This window comes from Chaetura pelagica, unplaced genomic scaffold (assembly GCF_000747805.2).
Source record: "Chaetura pelagica isolate M959 unplaced genomic scaffold, ChaPel_1.0 scaffold48, whole genome shotgun sequence".
Classification (NCBI taxonomy): domain Eukaryota; kingdom Metazoa; phylum Chordata; class Aves; order Apodiformes; family Apodidae; genus Chaetura; species Chaetura pelagica.
The window spans coordinates 3910219-3930856 of record NW_009954241.1 but is presented as its reverse complement, the minus strand read 5'-3'; the positions used below and the strand labels follow the sequence as shown (position 1 = coordinate 3930856).

Genomic DNA, 20638 nt, shown 5'->3' with positions numbered 1-20638 from the left:
AAAAACCCCTTTTACTATTTTAATTGTAATCTCTCAAATTAGTTATTTCTCATAAGTATTAATAGTTAATATTCTATTCAATGCCATATAATTCTTCTTGTTTTTCTTCCCTCCTGCACATTTGCAAAAATGAATGAACTTCCCTGTGATATAGAAAAACCATGGACATTTCTATTAAATAGGATGATAATTAGGTTTTCCCTATGTATTTCTGCTGAGTTATTACATTTGAAAGCATTGTTAATTTTATGCATTTCTCATTGAGATTGATGCTAAAATGCATGTAGAGCCTTTAGGAATTCTGAGGAAAATAACTTTTTAAGACAGGCTGGATAGGGTCCAGGGAAGGGCCACAACTATGATCAGAGTACTAGAGAACCTGCCATATGAGGAAAGGCTGAGAAAACTGGGTTTGTTCAGCCTTGATAAGAGAAGGCTTCAGGGAGACCTTATTACAATGTTCCAGTACTTAAAGGGTGGCTACCAAGAAGATGGAGAGTCCCTGTTTTCAAGGAGTCACATGGAAAAGACAGGGGGTATTGGGCACAAGTTGCTCCAGGGGAGATTCAGGTTGGACAGAGGTAAATTTTTCACCATGAGGACAGTCAAACATTGGAACAGTCTTCCAAGGGAAGTGGTAGATTCCCCCATATTGGAGAGTTTTAAGTCTCAGCTTGAGCAGCATGCTGAGCCATCTCATATAAACTAGTATTACCTAGAAAGGTTGCACCAAATGATCCTTGAGGTTCTTTCCAACCTGACATTCTATGATAAACTTCTGAAAATGTTGTTTTGTTGAATAGGGTATGTAACTGATTTCAAGGTAGGGCAAGTATTGTAGTTCACCAGTATTTTTCTGTATCATCAGGATTTAATCAGTTTCGTTGGGCAAGGTAGAATTGATTTTTTAAAAATTGGTGTACTGTGGTTGTTGCAGAGAGGTAGCAAACATTTAAAAAAACTCCCAGTGATGAGGACTTCATAGCCTTAGTAGAAAAGTGTTTTCCAGTGCATAACTGTCATCAAGTTGTGAATGGTTTGTTTGTTTATCAATTAGAATATCTTTCTAGAAATTGATGGTTAACCTGATAAGGACTAATGGAGAAAGGGACACGTACCAGAGTCATCAGCATTTATTTATAATACTTCTCTCAGTTCCTTAAGCAGATAAGCTTATCAGAATATGTTGATATGGAAATAACTGATGTTCTTGTGTAGTTCCTGTACTTTCCTTGCTGATTAGAATGACGTTCCTGTTGTGTGTATGTATGTCAAACTTGACTGATCATAGGGACTTCCTGGTTGGAAAGAAAAATGGAAAATATGATACTAATTTATGCCTGTGCTCTAGTAAATATTTTTCTTTCTTGAAGTAAAACTAAAACAGCTTTATTTTTAAAAAATTGTTCTTAAAGATATTTGAATGGGATTCTGTCAGAACATAAATGGAACTTTATTCTGAAATTTATGTGTGTAAATCCAAATGCCTTTAATGAACTTTCCCCTTTAAAGAACAGCTCCTTTTGAATTTCTTTGATATTTTGATGAATACACATCTTAAAGTGGAAAAATGCCTGTAAATTTAAAACTTGGATTTTCTGCTGAAAATGGTGTGAGATTTAGCATATACTGAAAGTAAAATAATTTCCTTTTTTTAGAATAAATTTTCTTACTTTGTATTATCACTATATCTAATACTGTTTCTTTTTCTTCTCATAGTAGGCTGTGCTGGAACAAAAATGCAATGAAAGAAACACTGGATGAATGAATGAAAAGCCCTGCTTTGCAATCCCTCAGTATGGCGGGACTGCAGCTCATGACCCCTGCTTCCTCCCCAATGGGTCCATTTTTTGGATTACCATGGCAACAAGAAGCAATTCATGATAACATTTACACGCCAAGAAAATATCAGGTACTACTCATTTTTTTAATACAGTAATGTCAAAAAAGGTACAATGAAATCCATTAACTTTAATAGAAGAATCCTCAGTGCAGCTGGAAAATGTACAATGTTGCACACAGTCTAAGCATGTCTCCTTCAGAGCTCCACCTGTTGGGAGTTGTGTCTCTTTCTTTAGCTTGGCTGTGTCTTATACTTGTAATATCCCGTGCCCTCTCCTCAGTTTTCTCTAACAGGCAGAACAACTTTTAAGTTGAGTATTCTATTGCTGCTGTCTGCAAAATGCTGTTAGGGACAAATACAGTAAACATAACACTGCGCATCTCAATTAAATGCTTCTGTCTTCTACATGGTAAATCTTGATTTTTGGTTCACATACTGGTCAAAGCAGCTCAGTCATGTCAGAAATCCCATCAAAGCACTCTGATTTTCATTTTGTTAGGAAAAGCTATTCCTGAGTTCTAGAATTTCAATTCTCTTTGCATGGCAGAGGAAAGCTAACATTGTGCTGGCATTTCTGAAAAGCTTAGATCACCATGAGCAAATATACTTGCTGATTTGGCTGAAGTGCTGTATATAGGTAGATTTAAAAGCTCTACCTTCTTTCTTCATGCAGTGTGTCTAGCAACAGAATGATTTATTAAAAAGATATAGTCAGAAAGCGACAACATAGCAGCAAATTGTGATGCTGAAGGATTTTAGATTTAGAAGCTAGACTATATATAGTATGTATTAATATTTTTTGAAAGACTGAAAATACATTGTGAAAGAAATGTTAATTCTATGGAATATCTTCAGATACTATTGACTTGTCTTCAGTTTATTTACCACTTGTGTTATTTTTTTCTGTCAGTATTTTCAATACATTCCTGCAAGTAAGGGTGTTATTATTTTTTAACCTAGGTTGAACTGCTTGAAGCAGCTTTGGATCATAATACAATAGTTTGCTTAAACACTGGCTCAGGGAAGACTTTTATTGCAGTACTACTCACTAAAGAGCTGTCCTATCAGATCAGGGGAGATTTCAACAAAAATGGAAAAAGAACTGTGTTCTTGGTCAACTCAGGTAAGGGAAAAAGAATACTAATTTCCTAAATATGCTGCTAATATTTCCACAGAATATTCCTTAAAAGAAGGAATTACTTTGTGTGAAAGCAAAGTTGCAGGAAACTTTTGCTAAACTGATTAAAGAATGTGATACCTTTTATCTTTTGCTTATATTACAACCTGTTCATGGTATCTTCCATTCGTGGTTTAAAATGAAAATGTTGAATCTAAAGTGCAATTTAGTTACCCATCTCTTTCCTTGCTGTGGTCTTACATGAAGGCAGGTGCCATGTGCACCTGATGTAACATTAGCGTAAGCTTTGTTGTGAAACATGATGCTAGGTTATATGACAAGCATCTTGAAAATCAATGTAAGTAAAGATCTTTATGTGATTGAGATTTTCATTTTTTTTCTTAAGCAAATCAAGTTGCTCAACAAGTGTCAGCTGTCAGGACACATTCAGATCTTAAAGTGGGAGAGTATTCAAGTTTAGAGACAACTGAATCATGGACAAAAGAGAAGTGGAGTCAGGAATTCTCTAAGCATCAGGTAATGTATAAAGTAGAAACTATAAATATAAGCAGAGCCTACAGTTAGACTTGCTCAGAAACCTGCACTTTTCTTATGCTGACTGGTGGTTTTTTTCAATCTAGGTTCTGGTTATGACATGTCATGTTGCTTTGACTGTTTTGAGAAATGAGTATTTATCCCTGTCAAATATTAATCTTCTGGTGTTTGATGAGTGCCATCTTGCAATCCAGGATCACCCATACCGTGAAATTATGAAGGTGGGTTTCCATTGCATGAATGTTATGATTCTCAGTTAAGGAGAAGTCAGATGACAAGGCTGAAGACGTGGGAACCATTTAAGGCAGGTTTTTGCTGCCAAATAAAAATATTGGTGGAACCAGATTTTAGCATGTTACGGGACTACAAAATTACTGAAATGAATAAAGACTTCAGTAATTGTATGAGATGGAAAAATAGTGTATTTACTGTATTTTACAGTGAGGATTAAATAAAAATCTTGCACTAATACAGAAGAGAAGCTAAATTTATGGAATTATAGACATTTTGTGAATTAATTGATAAAATAGCTTAGTTTGGAAATGAGATGTGCTAATCAGTTTTTACCATTTTTAAAACACTAAACAGGTTGGTATGGCTCTTTTGGAATATTCTTAGCTCTGTGTGGTATTTGGTTTATACAGTATGAGAAGCCTGCATAGTAGATGTCTTTCCAGATCTCTCTTCAATTTTAACTGGACCATGTGTTTTGTTTTTATATAATACTTTAGTTTTTACATTACATGGAAGTATTGTGTGTTGTAAATGTGGCAAGGATGTTCTGTGCAATGCTGTTTATTTCTTTATCTTTTTCCACATTGTAGATAATTACCTTGAAATATGTTTCTTGCTAAAATGCTTTTTGATTTCTGGATTTAATTCCAGTCAATAAAATAGAAAATATTAATTCAGCATTTTGTTCCTTTTCCAACACCTGCTATTGAAATACTAGTTTCCAGTAGTTTAAGTTTACTGTCTGCTAGCTTGATGGTAGTTTTGCAGGATACTTGTCCTAAGGTACTTCATTCTGTTTTACTTCATAGATCTGTGAGGATTATCCATTGTGTCCTCGAATCTTGGGATTAACAGCTTCAATTTTAAATGGGAAATGTGATCCTGCTGAGTTAGAGGAGAAGATCCAGAAACTGGAGAAAATTCTAAAGAGCAATGCTGAAACTGCAACTGATTTGGTGGTCTTAGACAGGTATGTTGTACAGTTATGACTGTTAAATTGAAGCCTGCATTTTCATTTTGGAGAGAGGAATAAACCAATAGAAAGATTTCCTCCTAAATTGTAGTTAATTTTTGTGATACCTTTGCTACTCTTTGGGGTGGGGAGGGAATGTTAAATTGCTTTTTGAGTAACCAGTGCTAAGTCCATCTTTCCTTATAGTTACGTATAGAGGCTGATTGGCCTTTATATTCAGATTCTATAGGTTTGTTTTTTTAAATAAACAAACAACAAAGCAAAACAAAAAAGACCCAACAAAACAACTAAAAAGACCCACAAAAACTAAACAAACCAAAAATCCCAAACAAACAAAAAAGCCCTATGCACCACCAACCTATAAAATTCACATCCCACAATATTTGGAGAGGAACTGGATCATATTCAGTGTATACCAGAATGTTGTTGTTTAATCTAGAAAAATTCACAGTACAAGGTATACTTAATGTCAGAAAAGTTGCATTATATTTATTTTTATTTTCAAATGGGTAGCCTGGATTAATAAGGCTGAAAGACAGAGGGAGATGAGAGAAAGTAGTAAAAACTATTGGAATAGCAGAGCAGAGAGTGTGTTTGCCTCCATGTTCTTATAGAATGTAGAATCCCATGAATTGTGTTTAAAACAAAGGTGGTGTTATTTTGATCATTTGTTGTAGAGGAAAATTAGTGTGAAATTATTCAAATGTAGCATGTTTGTAGTTGTACTGTGTTGTATGAACTGAGTTTCAGACAAAGTCAAAGATGGTTATTTCATCTTCCGGCACAGGTATTTTGTGGGTGTGTTGTTTAAATGCATTTTTCTGAATTTAGGTGAACCATGTGCTTTTAAGAATCTCCATTCATAGCTCTGCCATTCAAGAACAGTAGTTACTTTACTTACGTTATACATAGACCTAAATTTACATTATGTTGATCATGTTTGGCATATCAAATACACTTTGGAAGAGCAAAAGTGAAAATGTTGCTCAAGTAAATTAAATTTACTTTGCCTCAAGTTCTCCAATATTTGAGAGGAAGGTGATGATATTTATTAACCTCCCTTTTAGAGAATGTGTTACGGAGAAAAGTATTTTAAAATGAAGTTTTACTGTAAAATATTCAACTGTGTAACTGTTCATTATTCATTCATGGTGGAGAAAGAAATATATTTATTTATATTTATTTATATTTTATATATATATGAATACAATTCATGTTGCTGTTATTTGCTGTATAACCTTAACAGACTGAAATAGCTCTTGGCTTTCAGAAACTGTGTTTAACTTGTTCTTTGCCCTCAATTAAGATATACTTCTCAGCCATGTGAGATTGTTGTAGACTGTGGACCATATACTGACAAAAGTGGATTGTATGGAAGATTATTAAAGGAATTGGATGAAGCACTTGCTTTTCTAAATGACTGCAACATACCTATACATTCAAAAGAAAGAGATTCTACATTGATTTCAAAGCAGGTAAGGGCATGAAGCTGTGTGAAAAACCTAGTGAATAGAAGTCTCACGATTATTTTTCTTTGTAGTGTATGTTACATTACTGGAATTTTCTAAGCTAGCCAGTCTAGAGTGTCTGAACAAAGAGATTCCTCATTTTAGTACTCACTAACAGCGCAAGTCTTGTCTGACCACTTGACTTGTCAGAAGGAAACAACTTTCTATTAGGTAAGATGTTGATGGTACCCAAGTGCCTATGCTGTACTCTGACTAGGGTATAGTTCTCTCTGTTTTTCCTACTCCACCCACATGTACAAACCCCTAATTTTTGGTCTTTGAGAGGCTAGACTCACTAAGATGACTGCAAGGCCACTGTAAAACTTTCTGATTAGGTACTTTTGAAACCCTGGCAAGTATCAGTAACAAAGTAATAATGCCCAGTAAAGCATTCATTTTATTAGACCTATGTTAAATATAAAGCGTAATAACTTCTGCTTTGTTTATCTAGCTGCCTCAAGAAGTGTTCTCCTCTTTAGCATAATTATGTTAAGGTAAATTTAAAATTACAATTCCACAAAATTGTAAAATATTCTTTAAACTGTTTGCTTTGGTTATTTTTTAGATTCAGAAATGTAGGAGGTTCGAAGTTTACTGTACTAATCTAGGTGGGAAGGGGGAAGTTGCTCTATTAGAAATACCAAAGTTCCCAAGGTCGTCTAAATAACAAAAGCAGACTGCTAAATATTTTTACAATATAATAATTGTCATAATCCTTACAAAGATTGTGCCGTATGATAAACAAGATCCCAATCTTAAATGAATAATTCAGTAATGTACTCTTTGAACTGATATTTGAATTCATTTGTTGTAGATACTGTCAGACTGTCGAGCTGTGTTGGTTGTTCTGGGACCCTGGTGTGCAGATAAGGTAGCTGGGATGATGGTGAGAGAGCTGCAGAAGTATATCAAACATGAACAAGAAGAGCTGCACAGGAAATTTTTATTGTTTACAGACACTTTCCTAAGGAAAATACATGCACTCTGTGAAGAGCACTTCTCGCCTGCCTCACTTGACCTGAAATTTGTAACCCCAAAAGTAATAAAGCTGCTTGAAATCTTGCGCAAATATAAACCATACGAGCGGCAGCAGTTTGAAAGTGTTGAATGGTATAACAATAGGAATCAGGATAATTATGTATCTTGGAGTGATTCTGAAGATGATGATGAGGATGAAGAAATTGAGGAGAAAGAGAAGCCAGAGACTAATTTCCCATCTCCCTTTACTAATATTTTATGTGGAATTATTTTTGTGGAAAGAAGATACACTGCAGTTGTTCTAAATAGGTAAAACCTTTTATTTTAAAAAAAATAAAATTCCTTTAAAAATAATTAGGAAGGCAGACTCAGCTTCCAGCACATGGATATTAATATTGTGAATATGTAGGGGATTATCTTGTATTTTCTGGATTCTATTTTAAAGTTTCTTTAGGAGATGATACTGGATCTGTGTAAAGAATAATGACAACAAAAAATTTACCCTCAGGCTATGTGTATATGGGGTGGATGAGAAGGATGTGTCTTCAAAATTGTACTCAAGGGCTTGTTTTGGACCTGAGTTTGTAATTTGATTCCTTTAGAAGGCGATATGTGAAATACTGTGGTTAGTTTGTAAAATAGCCATGTACTGATTTGTCTTAATCAGTCTTTTAAAAATTTAGATTTGCCATGGATGCTGGAAACTTGTCTAACCTTCCAAGTTCAGTACTTCTGGAAATTCTACCATTACCGTACTAAAACACAGTATTATATGGTTCAAGTCTACAGAAAATCAATTTTGCCAGCACACAAATATCTCTTAAAATTTATCAGTACTACTTTAACAGTTGGTGTTCATAAAACACCTATTCATTCAAACACTAAGCACTTTCTTACAGTCTCCACCAAGAAAAATACGAATTCTGGAATACTTGCCAAGATATCCTTTGCAGTCCCTTATCAGTTCTTATTCCTGAATGTGATTCATGTTTGTTATATGTAACACTTAATTGTTAAATGCTATTTGCCACAAACCATGAATGATACCTGATTTATTCACGTATCTTGATTTTGAGGTTTTGGTAGGTTTTTTTGATAGTGTGCTAAATGTCCTGTGCCATTTGTTTATTACATTCTGTATACCTCTTAATCTGACACTTCTGTTTACCTTTTTGCGTGTGTCAATAGTTTGAGTGCATAACAGACTTGCCTATGTGGTTTTTGTGAACTTCATATTTTTTTCTTTGCCTTTTTTTCATTTTTAATATATTCACATAAATACTCGATATGAGGAAGACTAGGCCACTCAATGAATGAACATGTTCTGTTAATAACTGCTCAAGAAATAAGTGATAAGTGCTTGCTGAGCTGAAATGAGTAATTATCCTACAGGAAGTAAACAGAATTGTGAATTTTGTCTTGAAGTTATGAATTTATTTCTTTTTCCACTGTGTGTTCTTGTAGACTGATTTATGCACTATACTACATCCTAACTACTGTTGAACCTGACAGCATATGTTGTCTAGATCAAATAGGTAACGGAATTCTGCCGTCTTTAACATTTAGCTAGCTAGCAGACTTGTCTCAAAATACTGGGATGATCAGCAAACCTGAGCTGTTGGAATTCAGAGTGGAAGCCTTCAGTGGAAAACTTCACTCTAGGCTCACTTCAGTTGAGTGCATTTAGTTCAAGGACCTCAGCTGATTGTAGCTCTATTTCTGTATGCACAGGTGGAATGAGTTGAATAAGGGAAGTCATGAGTGTTTGAGTTAGTATATGAAAACCACTCAATCTTCCAGAAATCCAGTACAGATCGTTATACAGAGCTAAGTTAAAGCAGAAGTATTTTTTTCTTAAAATATATTTATTATGGTAGTATTTAGAGACTTAGAATCCCATTTTATGAAGGCTGTGATGTCCGAAGAAGGGCAAAATCCATGGCATGTGTTGTACTGGGAGAAATGGTTAGGAATTTTCTCTGAAGTAGTAATTAGAGTTTATCCTCTTTATTTAGTAACAGGCATTGCATATATTGTAAATTTTACAAATTAGAAAAAAAATAACACCCCAAACTCAACTTACCTTTTTATTATTATTGCACACAAATGACAAAGTGGCTCACTGTTTTATTTGATGTGTACAGTTGAGTTCTGATGCCTGTAAGTTCATTTTCAAAAGAGAAAATATTTTCTAAAGGCCAATTTTCTTCCATTTTCGTTGTGGTGTCTTTCAGTTTCCTTAGAGGGCGTTCTGAAAGCAGAAGTTTTTGTACCTCTTTGAAAAACAACACCTGTTACCCACCACTAATAATACTTTTTTAACCACAATATTGAAGTCTTTAGTGTTTCTGAAGAACTTGCCAAGATGAGCACAGTGAAATGTTTTTTCAGATGTTTTAATTGTCCATTTCTATAGTAAGTGAGATACAGTAGGAATGTTTGAAATGCTTAGAACTGACCCTGAAGATCTATGACTTGACAAAAATGCCATGTGGAAAAAGAAATGTAAAAAAATAGGGGTTTTGTACCATTATTAATCGATACTTTTTAAATATGTCTGGGGAGCCTAGACTGCATACAGAACTTGGGCCTTTCCATCTGGTTTGGCAGCAGCTTGGTGGGCAGGTGGTAGGTAGATGTGTAGCTGAGGACTGTCACAGCATCCATCTTAGAGGTGAAAGAGAACTGCTGGAGATGTAACTGGAAAGGTTTGAATTACTGTTGGATGTACACAGAGGCAGGCTGGCCTTTAGATATGATGAGCACCTGGTAATGGTGGATGTGCTATAAACAAAGTGATACTGGGATGGCTATAAGTGCTAAGGATGTAATTTTTTATATATTTTGTCTTGATTTTTATTGGCTCTGCTGCTCAAGAGTGTTATGGTTGAGAAATCCCAGGTTCTGTCCATGCTGAAAACAGATCAACTAAGGCTGCTACTGCTTATTTACTCTGATTGCACAATGTAATTATGCTTTTAAATCCATAAATGCCTAGTTCCTCATCCAACATATTATTTATATGAGCAATCTTCTACTTTGTGAAATTAGAACACTGTAGAAACGAGCCTTTTTTGCTTCTATAACCTAAAGAAGAATGAGGGGGGGAACCTGAGAGCACAGATGATCCTGCTCAGTGTTCCTTTTGAAGAATTTATGTAGTTCCTCTAATTGTAGATACATTGGGTTAATTTCAAAAGGAATAAGCATTTTACTGGGTAGGCTGAGTATCACTCTGTAGAAAAGTGTTATCACTCCTTAGAGTTTAGAGAAGTGAGCATCCCTCTTTAGAAAACACTGAACAGTGTGTTTATTTTAATGTTAAGAAGAAGAATAACCTGTGTTTAAACCTAAAAAGTAACACATTATGTTGAAGAAACATACGTCACTGAGAGAGCAGCTACAGGTCTTTCTGCTAAAACCCATCATAATTTACAAAAAACAAGACTAACTAAAGTGGTTGTGAGTAGAGTGCCTTAACAGCAGGGAGCATTACAGTAATAGATATGTTTAAAAATATCTGATTTTATCATGATAGGTCTGAAATGCATGTAATGCATGCACAGTCATGCTGTGTATCTATGCAGTCTTTTATTATCCTTGCAGAGGTTTTCACTGGAACTAGTGGTTTTAGAGAAGGCTAAGGTCAGTTTATGTGTTAGCATGGCTTAATTGTCATGCTTGCATTTTTCCGTTGAATGTAGATCTTGCAAACAAAAGATTGTCTTCAATTTTCTGGGTTGTGTGACTTCTAAAATCACATGCAATATTTTTAGGTTGATAAAAGAAGCTGGCAAGCAAGATCCAGAACTGGCTTACATCAGTAGCAATTTTATAACTGGACATGGCATTGGCAAGAACCAGCCTCGTAACAAGCAGATGGAAGTAGAATTCAGAAAACAGGAAGAGGTAACTTCAAGAAAAATAATTGAAACTAACAGTACCTTCAGATGGTTGTGGTTTTTTGCCTTTTTGGTTTTTTGCTTTTTTTTTCTTGTGCGTGTCTCTTTAAAAATAAACCAACAGGGCACATTCATTTAATGTTCAGGGAATACCTGTTGGATATACAGATGTTCTTTGGTTACAAACAAAACAAAATAAAAAACCTCATACCAAACATTTTTGAAGATGTTGATGTATCACATTGCACAAATTAAAATTTCATGCATTGTTGTATCTAGTCTGATCATCAATCCTCTAATTTTTCGGCATTGAGTTGAAGAGTATTAAGGTTCCTGACATTTTCAACAGTTAAGCTAGTTTTAGTGTTTATTGTTCCTAAAATTGAATTTGGTAAGTCATTGCATGGTATAAATACAAAGCTTTATAATTTTGACCTCACTTTAAAGCAAGTTGTCTTTTGAAAACAAATGCATTTTTCTCTCACCCCTGCCTGGTTTGTCCTTCTAAACTCCACCATCCCCTGCCTAAACTTTCCTTAATATTGTTTAGTAAATTGTGTCAATATAAGAAGAACCTGCTCTAGAATGTGCTCCACCCCTAAAGGATAGTTCAGGCTCCGAAGTGTTTGGAAAAGATGCCATCCTGGAAGCAGCTTTCTATTTTTTCTACAGCTGAAAAATTGTAAATTATTAGGTGGGAGCATCTCCATTGCTCATGGCTGTAGTAGCTTCTTGGATTCATGTAATTCCATGTACTAGATTTGATAACTAAATATCTCCCAGTTCTGTTAAATAGTCTTGCTGTGTTTCTCAGAAGACTTTTTGTAATAGTGTTTTATTTGCATATTTACACAGATTTTTTTGAATGTCTGATTCATTGTCCTTGTTTTTTATTGGCTTTTGATGAATCCTAATATAGATACAGATCTCAGACTAATGTCTCAAATTTACTGTCTTTACTTCTGCAGGTTCTTAGAAAATTTCGAGCTCATGAGACCAACCTACTTATTGCTACTAGTATTGTAGAAGAGGGTGTTGACATACCAAAATGCAACTTGGTGGTGCGTTTTGATTTGCCCACAGAATACCGTTCCTATGTGCAGTCAAAAGGGAGAGCTAGAGCACCAATTTCCAATTACATTATGTTAGCAGATACAGACAAAATCAAAAGCTTTGAAGAAGATCTGAAGACATACAAAGCAATTGAGAAGGTATGAGGTCAAGTACTGTGCCTGGTTTTGTTAAATGTAGCAGTATTTTTTTAAAGGAAAAAAATATCTTATCTTCTGTTCTTGAAATGTTAAGATCCTCAGAAACAAATGCTCAAAATCTGTTGATACCAATGAAACCGAAACTGAATCCATTGTTGATGATGATGATGTATTTCCACCCTATGTATTGAGGCCAGATGAGAACAGTCCAAGAGTTACTATTAACACTGCTATTGGACACATAAATAGGTAAGAGACATACTTACTTTTTTACTTCTTTGAATAAAATGTTTCTTAGTGTGTCTCAACATGGAAGCACAGCCTGGAGCATTGGACACATTTCCCTTAGGATTCTTTATAAGATATTTCCTAAAGAAAGTGATCAGAGCAATTTGAAGGGATAATTTGCTCTTTGTATTTATCCTACAGAGTTTCTAGGTCTGATAATTAACAGAGTGATATTGATACCTGTTTAATTAAAAGCTGCCCTGAAAGCATTCAGTTTCAAAATGGGTAGTAAGATTTGTTGTTTCTTTGTTTTCTTTTTGCAAGCTAGCTTTAAAAATAAAAGTAGCTTGTTAAAACTGTAGTAAAATCTTCTAGTTCTAAAATAGTACCATAGTAGCCAAAGTTTTGAGATTCAGGCCATTTTGGTGAACCATGTGATAAATAAAACCTAGCAAAACAGTCAGGTTTTGAAGGGTATAGTGGTAGATGGTTCAAAGGCTTGCAGCTGGTGATACATGGCATTGCTCATGGGCCATTAGGAGGTCTGGTAAGGTTTAATGCAAATGTGTTTGCATTTGACAGCAAGCTGGGAGAAGGGCAAGTGAGTGCAGTGGAGAAAAGGCTATATTTCATATGGGGAACCATGGACAAGTAGGAGGAGTAGGACACAGTAAGCTCGGGAGATAAAACTAAGAAAAATCCAGACTGAGGCCTGAGGTGGAATAGTCTTGTACAACACCTTGTTGGAGATCAGCTTTGTAATAAAGGACTTGGATGTCTTCTGATCAATAGTTGAATATGAATCATCAGTGTAACCTTGAAGTGTGTAGTATAGCCTGATGAAGGAATCTTCTGTACTGCTTACACCAGTATGGCAAGATTCCACTGAAATGTGTTTGGGTTTCAATTTGCAGGTTTTGATGATTTGTAAAATGTTTTTTGTCAACTTAGGTACTGTGCTAGATTACCAAGTGATCCATTTACACACCTAGCTCCCAAGTGTAAAACCCGAGAACTACCTGATCGTACGTTTTACTCCACTCTCTACCTGCCAATCAACTCACCTCTTCGAGCTTCAATTGTTGTAGGTATTTGGGGAATTAAAAGCATGGAAACAAGTGAATATGTTGGTATAGATGTCTGTGCTGTTTCCAGAATTAGTTTCATTGTTAATGAAAGTCACATTTTCTTTCCTGTATTGTGCTCTATAACTGTATTTACATCACTGTTTTTTTTCTGCTATAATGCTTTCCAGCAGTTGCTGTTTATTCCAAAGGCAAAAATACTTGGATATTTTTCCCAGTGCCTAGTTTTTTCACAATTTATGTATCAGTTGTATGAAAACATCCTTCATTAGTTTTGGTCAATAGTATATTTATTTTTTGTAGTTTTGTAATTTTGACATCTGTGGAAAGCCAGCAGAAGCCTGAATGTGTCCACAAAACTGTCACAAATTAATTTTTTTCTAAAGTTTTGCTCACCTATTGGGTTTATGTTAAACAAATTAAATGTATAATAAAGAATGTGCTAATCAACCAGAATTTTAAAGAAATATTTAAATGTTTATAGGGTCCTCCAATGAGTTGTGCAAGACTGGCTGAAAGAGTTGTAGCTCTTATTTGCTGTGAAAAGCTGCACAAAATTGGTAAGAACTGGAAAAACAAGACTTCTCTGGCAAATAATGTTTTGTAATTGAGAAATTGAACATGGTATAGATGTTATGCATATGCATGCATTTCTGCTATAGCCATCTTCTGTAGCTTCCTTTCCCTTGCCTTGTTTTGTGATATGATCATGTATTTACTGATTTAGCTTACACCTGGTAAACTGAAGTTATATTTTCCAGGGAAATCTTGTAATTTAATGTATTTTGTCTTAAAGAACAAATGCAGTGTTAATACAAGATAAGCAGATTTTGACATTGAATATACTTAATAAAGGTGAAGAGAGTCTTGTTCTCTAGATGTTGATTATAGGTCAGGGACAACATCCTGCAGCCAGAAAAGAATTTTTTTCAAAGCCCTAAATTCATTATATTCTGTACTATGTTGTGAGTCATGTTCCAAAAATAGGACATTGCAGGATTATTTTAGCTCTCTTGTCTCTAGTAAATATAGTGAAGCATACTCTTTATTGTGAAATGTTTTAAAGAGAGTTTTGTGTTACGCGTGCTTTGATGAAGTACAGAAGTATTTATGTAACTTTTAAGCAAAAAAAAATTGTAGGTCTGGGCTTTGTATTATTTCTCCTGTCTGAGTTAAACCTTTTGATGACTGAATTCATACCAGTAGATGTTTCCAAGAATAACACTGTGATGGCTCAACTTAGTGTTGATAGTGCAAATTCAACAGTAGTAATTCCCTTTTAGGAAAGATACAGAAATACAACTGTTCCCTCTTTCTTGGCATTGCCATGCGAGTAATTTTTAAGTGAGCATTTCACTTGTTTTTCATGGGCAAAGAAGAGTTTATTTTCCTTTGATATTTTCATTATGTAATTCAATTTTTTAAATAAAAATTTCAGTGGTTTTTACTATAAATTAGTATTTTTGACAGAAATTTAACCTTTACAACTCATTTCCCAAAGTAATACTTTTGAAGCTTTACAGTAATAAGTGTATTTTAAAAACTTAAGTGATGTGTTACCGTAAGCAATCACATTTATTGTGTAGTGTCTGAAGTAACCAAGACTTGATTGTTCATAATGCTATTATTTCTTATTCATTCATAATATTCAGGTGAACTGGATGATCATTTGATGCCAGTTGGCAAAGAAACGGTTAAATATGAGGAAGAACTTGATTTACATGATGAAGAAGAAACCAGTGTACCAGGAAGACCAGGCTCTACAAAACGAAGACAGTGCTATCCTAAAGCTGTTAGTATCACTCAGTGCTGTCCACATATCTGATCAAATGTTTTATGTACTGATAAGACACAGTTGCCAACTCTTAATCTTACCTGATAAGAGCCTTTTACAATAAGTCTAGCATTTGTAGTGGAAATATTTAGCAGTTGTAAGTCTATGAAGACTTGCACTATTACCTGAATGAGTTTATGGCACCAAATGCTTTGAAGCATGCCTGTAGTTCAAAGAACATACAGTTTCTGTAAAGCTTGTTTTCTCTATTTGCCAAACGTAGAAATAACTGGGAGGAAAAATTGTCCTGCATTAATAATCTGTAAAATCTTTACATTCTCTGGTAAATATACTAGAGCAAAGGAAGAATTACTGGCTTTCTAAACAAATAATTAAAGGAGATGCCTAGGGGATCAAAGTTCTCTGCCAAGTGCTAAACACAATTTTTAAAAGTTCTTTTAGATGCTTGATTTAATTTAGTGATTTTATTGATTGAACATACAGTTTAATAACTTTTTATTTACATCTAGAATATCAAATAAATATACTTTTAATATTTTTTACTTTTTTAAAATTAGTTATAAATATTATACTTTATACACTAAAGGGGTCACATAAATGCTTACTGTAGCTCCGCATTATTAAGTTACTTTGCCTTAGATCTGTTGAAACAGATTTCAGCCACATCAGTTTGTAGAATTGGACCTCTTAGTATTTATGGGGAAATGTCAAATACTTGAAAAGCAAGAGAAAAATGGAGAAAAGAAGGTTTGTCAGAGTATTTTGCAACTGCTTAGGAACCTTCCTTCTTCCTCTACAGTTGTTACAGGTTTTGTCTTAGACAATGAGAGAGCCTTTTTCTTACAAGACTTCAAAACCTGTTTGAATCTCAGTTTTTTTAGTGTTTCTTATAACAAGTGTCTTTCTTTGTCCTCTTACCTCACTAGTGATTGCTGAAATAGGGATTACTCCTACAATGCATGATTCTGTTATCTCTCATTCAGCTGGGTGAATTTGTCAAGTGGTGCATTATTCTTTCTTGGGTTTTTTAATACAGAATCCAAGAATACTTTCCCTTGCTTTTGTCCCAGCTCTAACATCTGGTAAAGAAGCTTTGGCAAATATGGAAGGTCTACAAGATCCTCTTGAGCTTAATATAGTTACTAACTTTCAGTAATTTTCCAGTACGCCAAGGCCACAGTTTTGTTGCCATGTAACTTTAAAATTCAGGACACTGTGTATTGCAGTTTAGCTTTATATGAACAGGAGGATCATTTTTGAGTCCTACAAAGTAATGAACTCCTATCAAATGTTGAGCTCGGGTTTTTAAGGTCTATGACAAATATAAGAAGCAGAGTTAAAAATGCTTGTGCCTGTTAAGAGCATTCATATCTGCAAGCTAGAATTGTCGTTATAAAACCTCTAGAGTGTAATGCCTGAGCAAAGGGGCAGTCTGTTGAATTCTGTTTGTGTGTTGGTCCCAAGCGTATAAAAAACACTTGATACATTTAAACAGGAAGGAATCCATGTTAATGAAGCTCTAAGTTCAGCCAGGTTTATATAAAAACTGGATTACTGGGATGCAGTTTTTTCATGCGTGCACATGTTTTTCTTTATCACTTTTTTCTTCTACGGTTAAGGTCTAAAGACCTTGGAAATAAATTGTGCTTCAGAGTTACTGGCTAAATAGGGAAACTGACATCAAAAGTTCATTTGTATTTATGGTGAAGTACTGTCTGTGTTCTACATTACTAACATGGGGTAGATACAAAGGAAGTTTGGAGTTGAAAGCTGCCTTTTGGCAAACAAAATCTGTGAGCATTGTGCTCCCCTGGTACAAGTGTTTGGCCAGCTCTCATGGCTGCCAGGCCAGGCTGCTGACCAGACATTTTTGCTTAAGAAAGAAAACAGTACTTAAGCCCAGATTCATTCTTCTTTATTCATTATTTTCAGCAATATCTTTCTAAATAAACACATGAAGCCTTCTTCAAAGAATAGCCTTTAGGTGAGTTCTGCTTATTTATATCATGCTAATGTTGTTTGGTTTTTTTACTTTTCCTGATTTTTAGATTCCAGAATGTTTGAGGGATAGTTATCCCAAACCTGATCAGCCCTGTTACCTCTATGTAATAGGAATGGTGTTAACGACTCCTCTACCTGATGAGCTCAACTTCAGGAGACGAAAGCTGTATCCTCCGGAGGACACAACAAGATGTTTTGGTATATTGACAGCCAAACCTATACCTCAGGTAACAAAGTGCCTTTCCTAGTGCCTTTTCTAGTGCCTTTCCTTAATCTACATTCTTATTCTGTTATTTTCCACTTGTTCCCCACTCCCAAACTGCAAATCTATCCGATCCAGTCACCACTGCATTTTCTGTCTTAGTAATGTAACAATCTGTTCTGTTTTTGTCAAACTTTTGTTTTACAATTTTATTTAATATTATTTTGCAGTGACAAATTCAAAATGTTCCTCCTTTTTTCTGTGAGGTATGGTGAAAGTGGTTTATTGGCCACAGAGATGACCTATAGCACTATATGGAAGTTACAGCAACAAGTCCTCTTAAGCATTCCTAGTCTGCAGCAGGAGAAAACATAGGCCATGTTAATTGAAATTGGCTTAGGAAATTTTGTAATAAAAAGGTATTTTCTGTGGATGAGACTCAGATGAGGAAGATTTTTTCCAAAGCATATTTTGTGTTGTCTGCAGAAGAAAACATGTCAGGAATTTTACTGGTTTTCACATTTCTTACTCCATAATGGAAAAAATTCAGTTTTTAGTTGATCTTACATAAAGAACTGTAAAACATGAGGGAGAACTACTAAAAAAAACAACAAAACAGTCATTCTTTAAGCATTCAAAATCTCACTTGTAATTGAAAGTCATCAAAGGTCAAAACTTGGTCTATTTTGCTGTGGGATCAGGCAAGTGCTACCTCAGCATCTGAGCTGAACAACCAGTACTCTGTAGAGGAATGGTACTTTGGATTTTCTTTCTCAATTTCTTCTGGTTTTTTTTTTTCATATTTAGATTCCTCACTTTCCTGTGTATACTCGCTCTGGAGAGGTTACAATATCTATTGAGCTTAAGAAATCTGGCTTTACTCTGTCTCTGCAAATGCTTGAGCTGATAACGCGACTCCACCAGTACATTTTTTCACATATTCTTCGTCTTGAAAAACCTGCACTAGAGTTCAAACCCACAGAAGCTGATTCAGCCTATTGTGTTCTACCTCTTAATGTTGGTAAGAACAGAGCTCGTTTTTTAAGTATTCCCTTTGGATTCTTTTAGCTACATGTTTGTTAATGTTTCTCCTAAATTTCACGTGTTATCTGTAGAAATAGTATCATATAAGGTAGTATGAACATTTGTCAGTTTTATTTTTATTATTTCTTCACAATTCCAAATTAGTTTTAACTTGGTGATCTGAGTTGATTTATAATAGATTTCAGCTGCCTCCATATGAGTCAGAAATTGTATGCATGTCTTGTTTTGAAATTTTTTGAAATAATCAAGTACGTAAAAAAGTAATTTACACCTTCCCAGAAAAGTTCAGCCAGAAGAACTCTCCCATGAATAATTGAGTTATGCGTTTTCCTTTTTAAGTTGATGACTCCAGCACTTTGGACATTGACTTTAAGTTTATGGAAGACATTGAGAAATCTGAGGCACGTACAGGCATTCCCAGTACACAATATACAAAAGAAATGCCTTTTATTTTCAAGTTAGAAGACTACCAGGATGCAGTTATCATTCCACGGTGAGTACAGTGTTATGTGCTTTACGTACATAGTTATTGTATTTATACAAACACCAGTAATAAAGGGATGTTATTATTTGCTATAGAAATGCTTGTAAGAAATGGATGCTATTAATCTGAAGGTATCTGGTGGTGTCTCAAATGATTTAAAGATGTTTTTTAGTCAACAGTTAGTCGTAAGTGGTAGAATTTAAGTGTTTAGGCCTCCCAAGACTACCTTTTTATTAGGAATAGTAGAGTTCATCCCCCAAACTTATGTAGTATTCTGTTAAAACATTGCAATCCCGTCAAGAATTGGCCTACTGAAACCAATTTTAATTTTGGAAGATTGAGTGGGAGTCCTCTGGTTACTGCTGGTTCACACCAAAGGCCTGCTAAAGGAAGGTATACTGTTGGTAGATGAATAAAGACTAGTTAAAAACATGTTTATTTGAACAGTATTTAGTGGAGGAACTTACATTATCTTATGTACTGGATATGGAAAAGTTCACCAGAATGGATAGATTTTGTGGAGACTTGATTATTCCCTATGTTATGTTTGACATGATGTGAAAAAAGAAATGGACTGACTGGCTAGTGCTGGCACCTAGTAATTGTAAATAATGGTAGTTGGAAAATATATATGGAAGTTAATATTTAATACTTTGTTTTGGCCTCATCTGTGTTAGACTTTTTTGTTTTCTTTAAATCTCTTCCTACCAGTGCTGATGAATGTTGTGGTAAAAATGCAAGTGTAAAAAAGCAGTGATGGATCATCACTGTATACAATCATTACTTCATGTGGTCAGAGGAGACGCCACAGGAGTAGCTCATAGGCTGTGCAAATTAGCATAGCTGGACTTCTGTGAAATGCTGGTGTCTCACCTGTCTGAAGATCTGGTCTCACGGTGCCTAAACCAGTATTCTTCTTCCCCCCTCCCTCATTTTTTTTTTTTTGTGATTGAAGATGGGGCTGAGTAGGTGGCTGAGTACATCTCTCTTAGTGAATTATAAGTTGCCATCTGATAATGTTCATAATGTTCAGGCTTGGGAGAAGTAAAAACATCAAGAAATCCCACAAGTTCAAGGATTTCTGTTCTCAAGTCGACATAAAAGTGGTAGATACACATTCTTGGTCTTCTCTGTAGGTTATGAGCTCCTCAGGGGAAGTGTAATACAATGCCTGTATATTGGTACAGTTATGATTTAATTATTCTCATTGGAAGAAAGCTAAAAAAGACTAATTTATAATCTGCTAATTTTATTTAGAAGTCTCATCTGCATATTTTAATAGAAGCTTAATAGAAGCAGATCAAAAATAAGCTGATATGCAAATCTAAATACAAAATGTTGATTTAATTACTTATTTGTCATTATTATTTTCATGTGCATGTTTATCACCATAGTCTCCCATGAGCATCAGTAGACACAATAAAGGCATTGCAGCATCCTTGCTTCATTATTCTAAGTCTGTCTGTATTACAAGAACA

The 20638-nt window shown here is 34.8% G+C and overlaps 1 protein-coding gene across 1 annotated transcript in view; it reads left to right on the top strand.

The window, feature by feature from the left end:
- DICER1 (dicer 1, ribonuclease type III) overlaps nucleotides 1-20638 on the top strand; it is a 44771-nt gene that overhangs the window by 7912 nt on the left and 16221 nt on the right. Inside the window, 16 exon segments of the mRNA XM_010003737.1 lie at nucleotides 1723-1912; nucleotides 2804-2966; nucleotides 3367-3497; nucleotides 3602-3736; nucleotides 4559-4719; nucleotides 6029-6197; nucleotides 7045-7517; nucleotides 10985-11117; nucleotides 12079-12321; nucleotides 12416-12570; nucleotides 13501-13633; nucleotides 14119-14194; nucleotides 15287-15426; nucleotides 17478-17657; nucleotides 18440-18653; nucleotides 19016-19169. Coding sequence (XP_010002039.1) covers nucleotides 1769-1912; nucleotides 2804-2966; nucleotides 3367-3497; nucleotides 3602-3736; nucleotides 4559-4719; nucleotides 6029-6197; nucleotides 7045-7517; nucleotides 10985-11117; nucleotides 12079-12321; nucleotides 12416-12570; nucleotides 13501-13633; nucleotides 14119-14194; nucleotides 15287-15426; nucleotides 17478-17657; nucleotides 18440-18653; nucleotides 19016-19169 — 2804 coding nt within the window. The 5' untranslated portion in view covers nucleotides 1723-1768.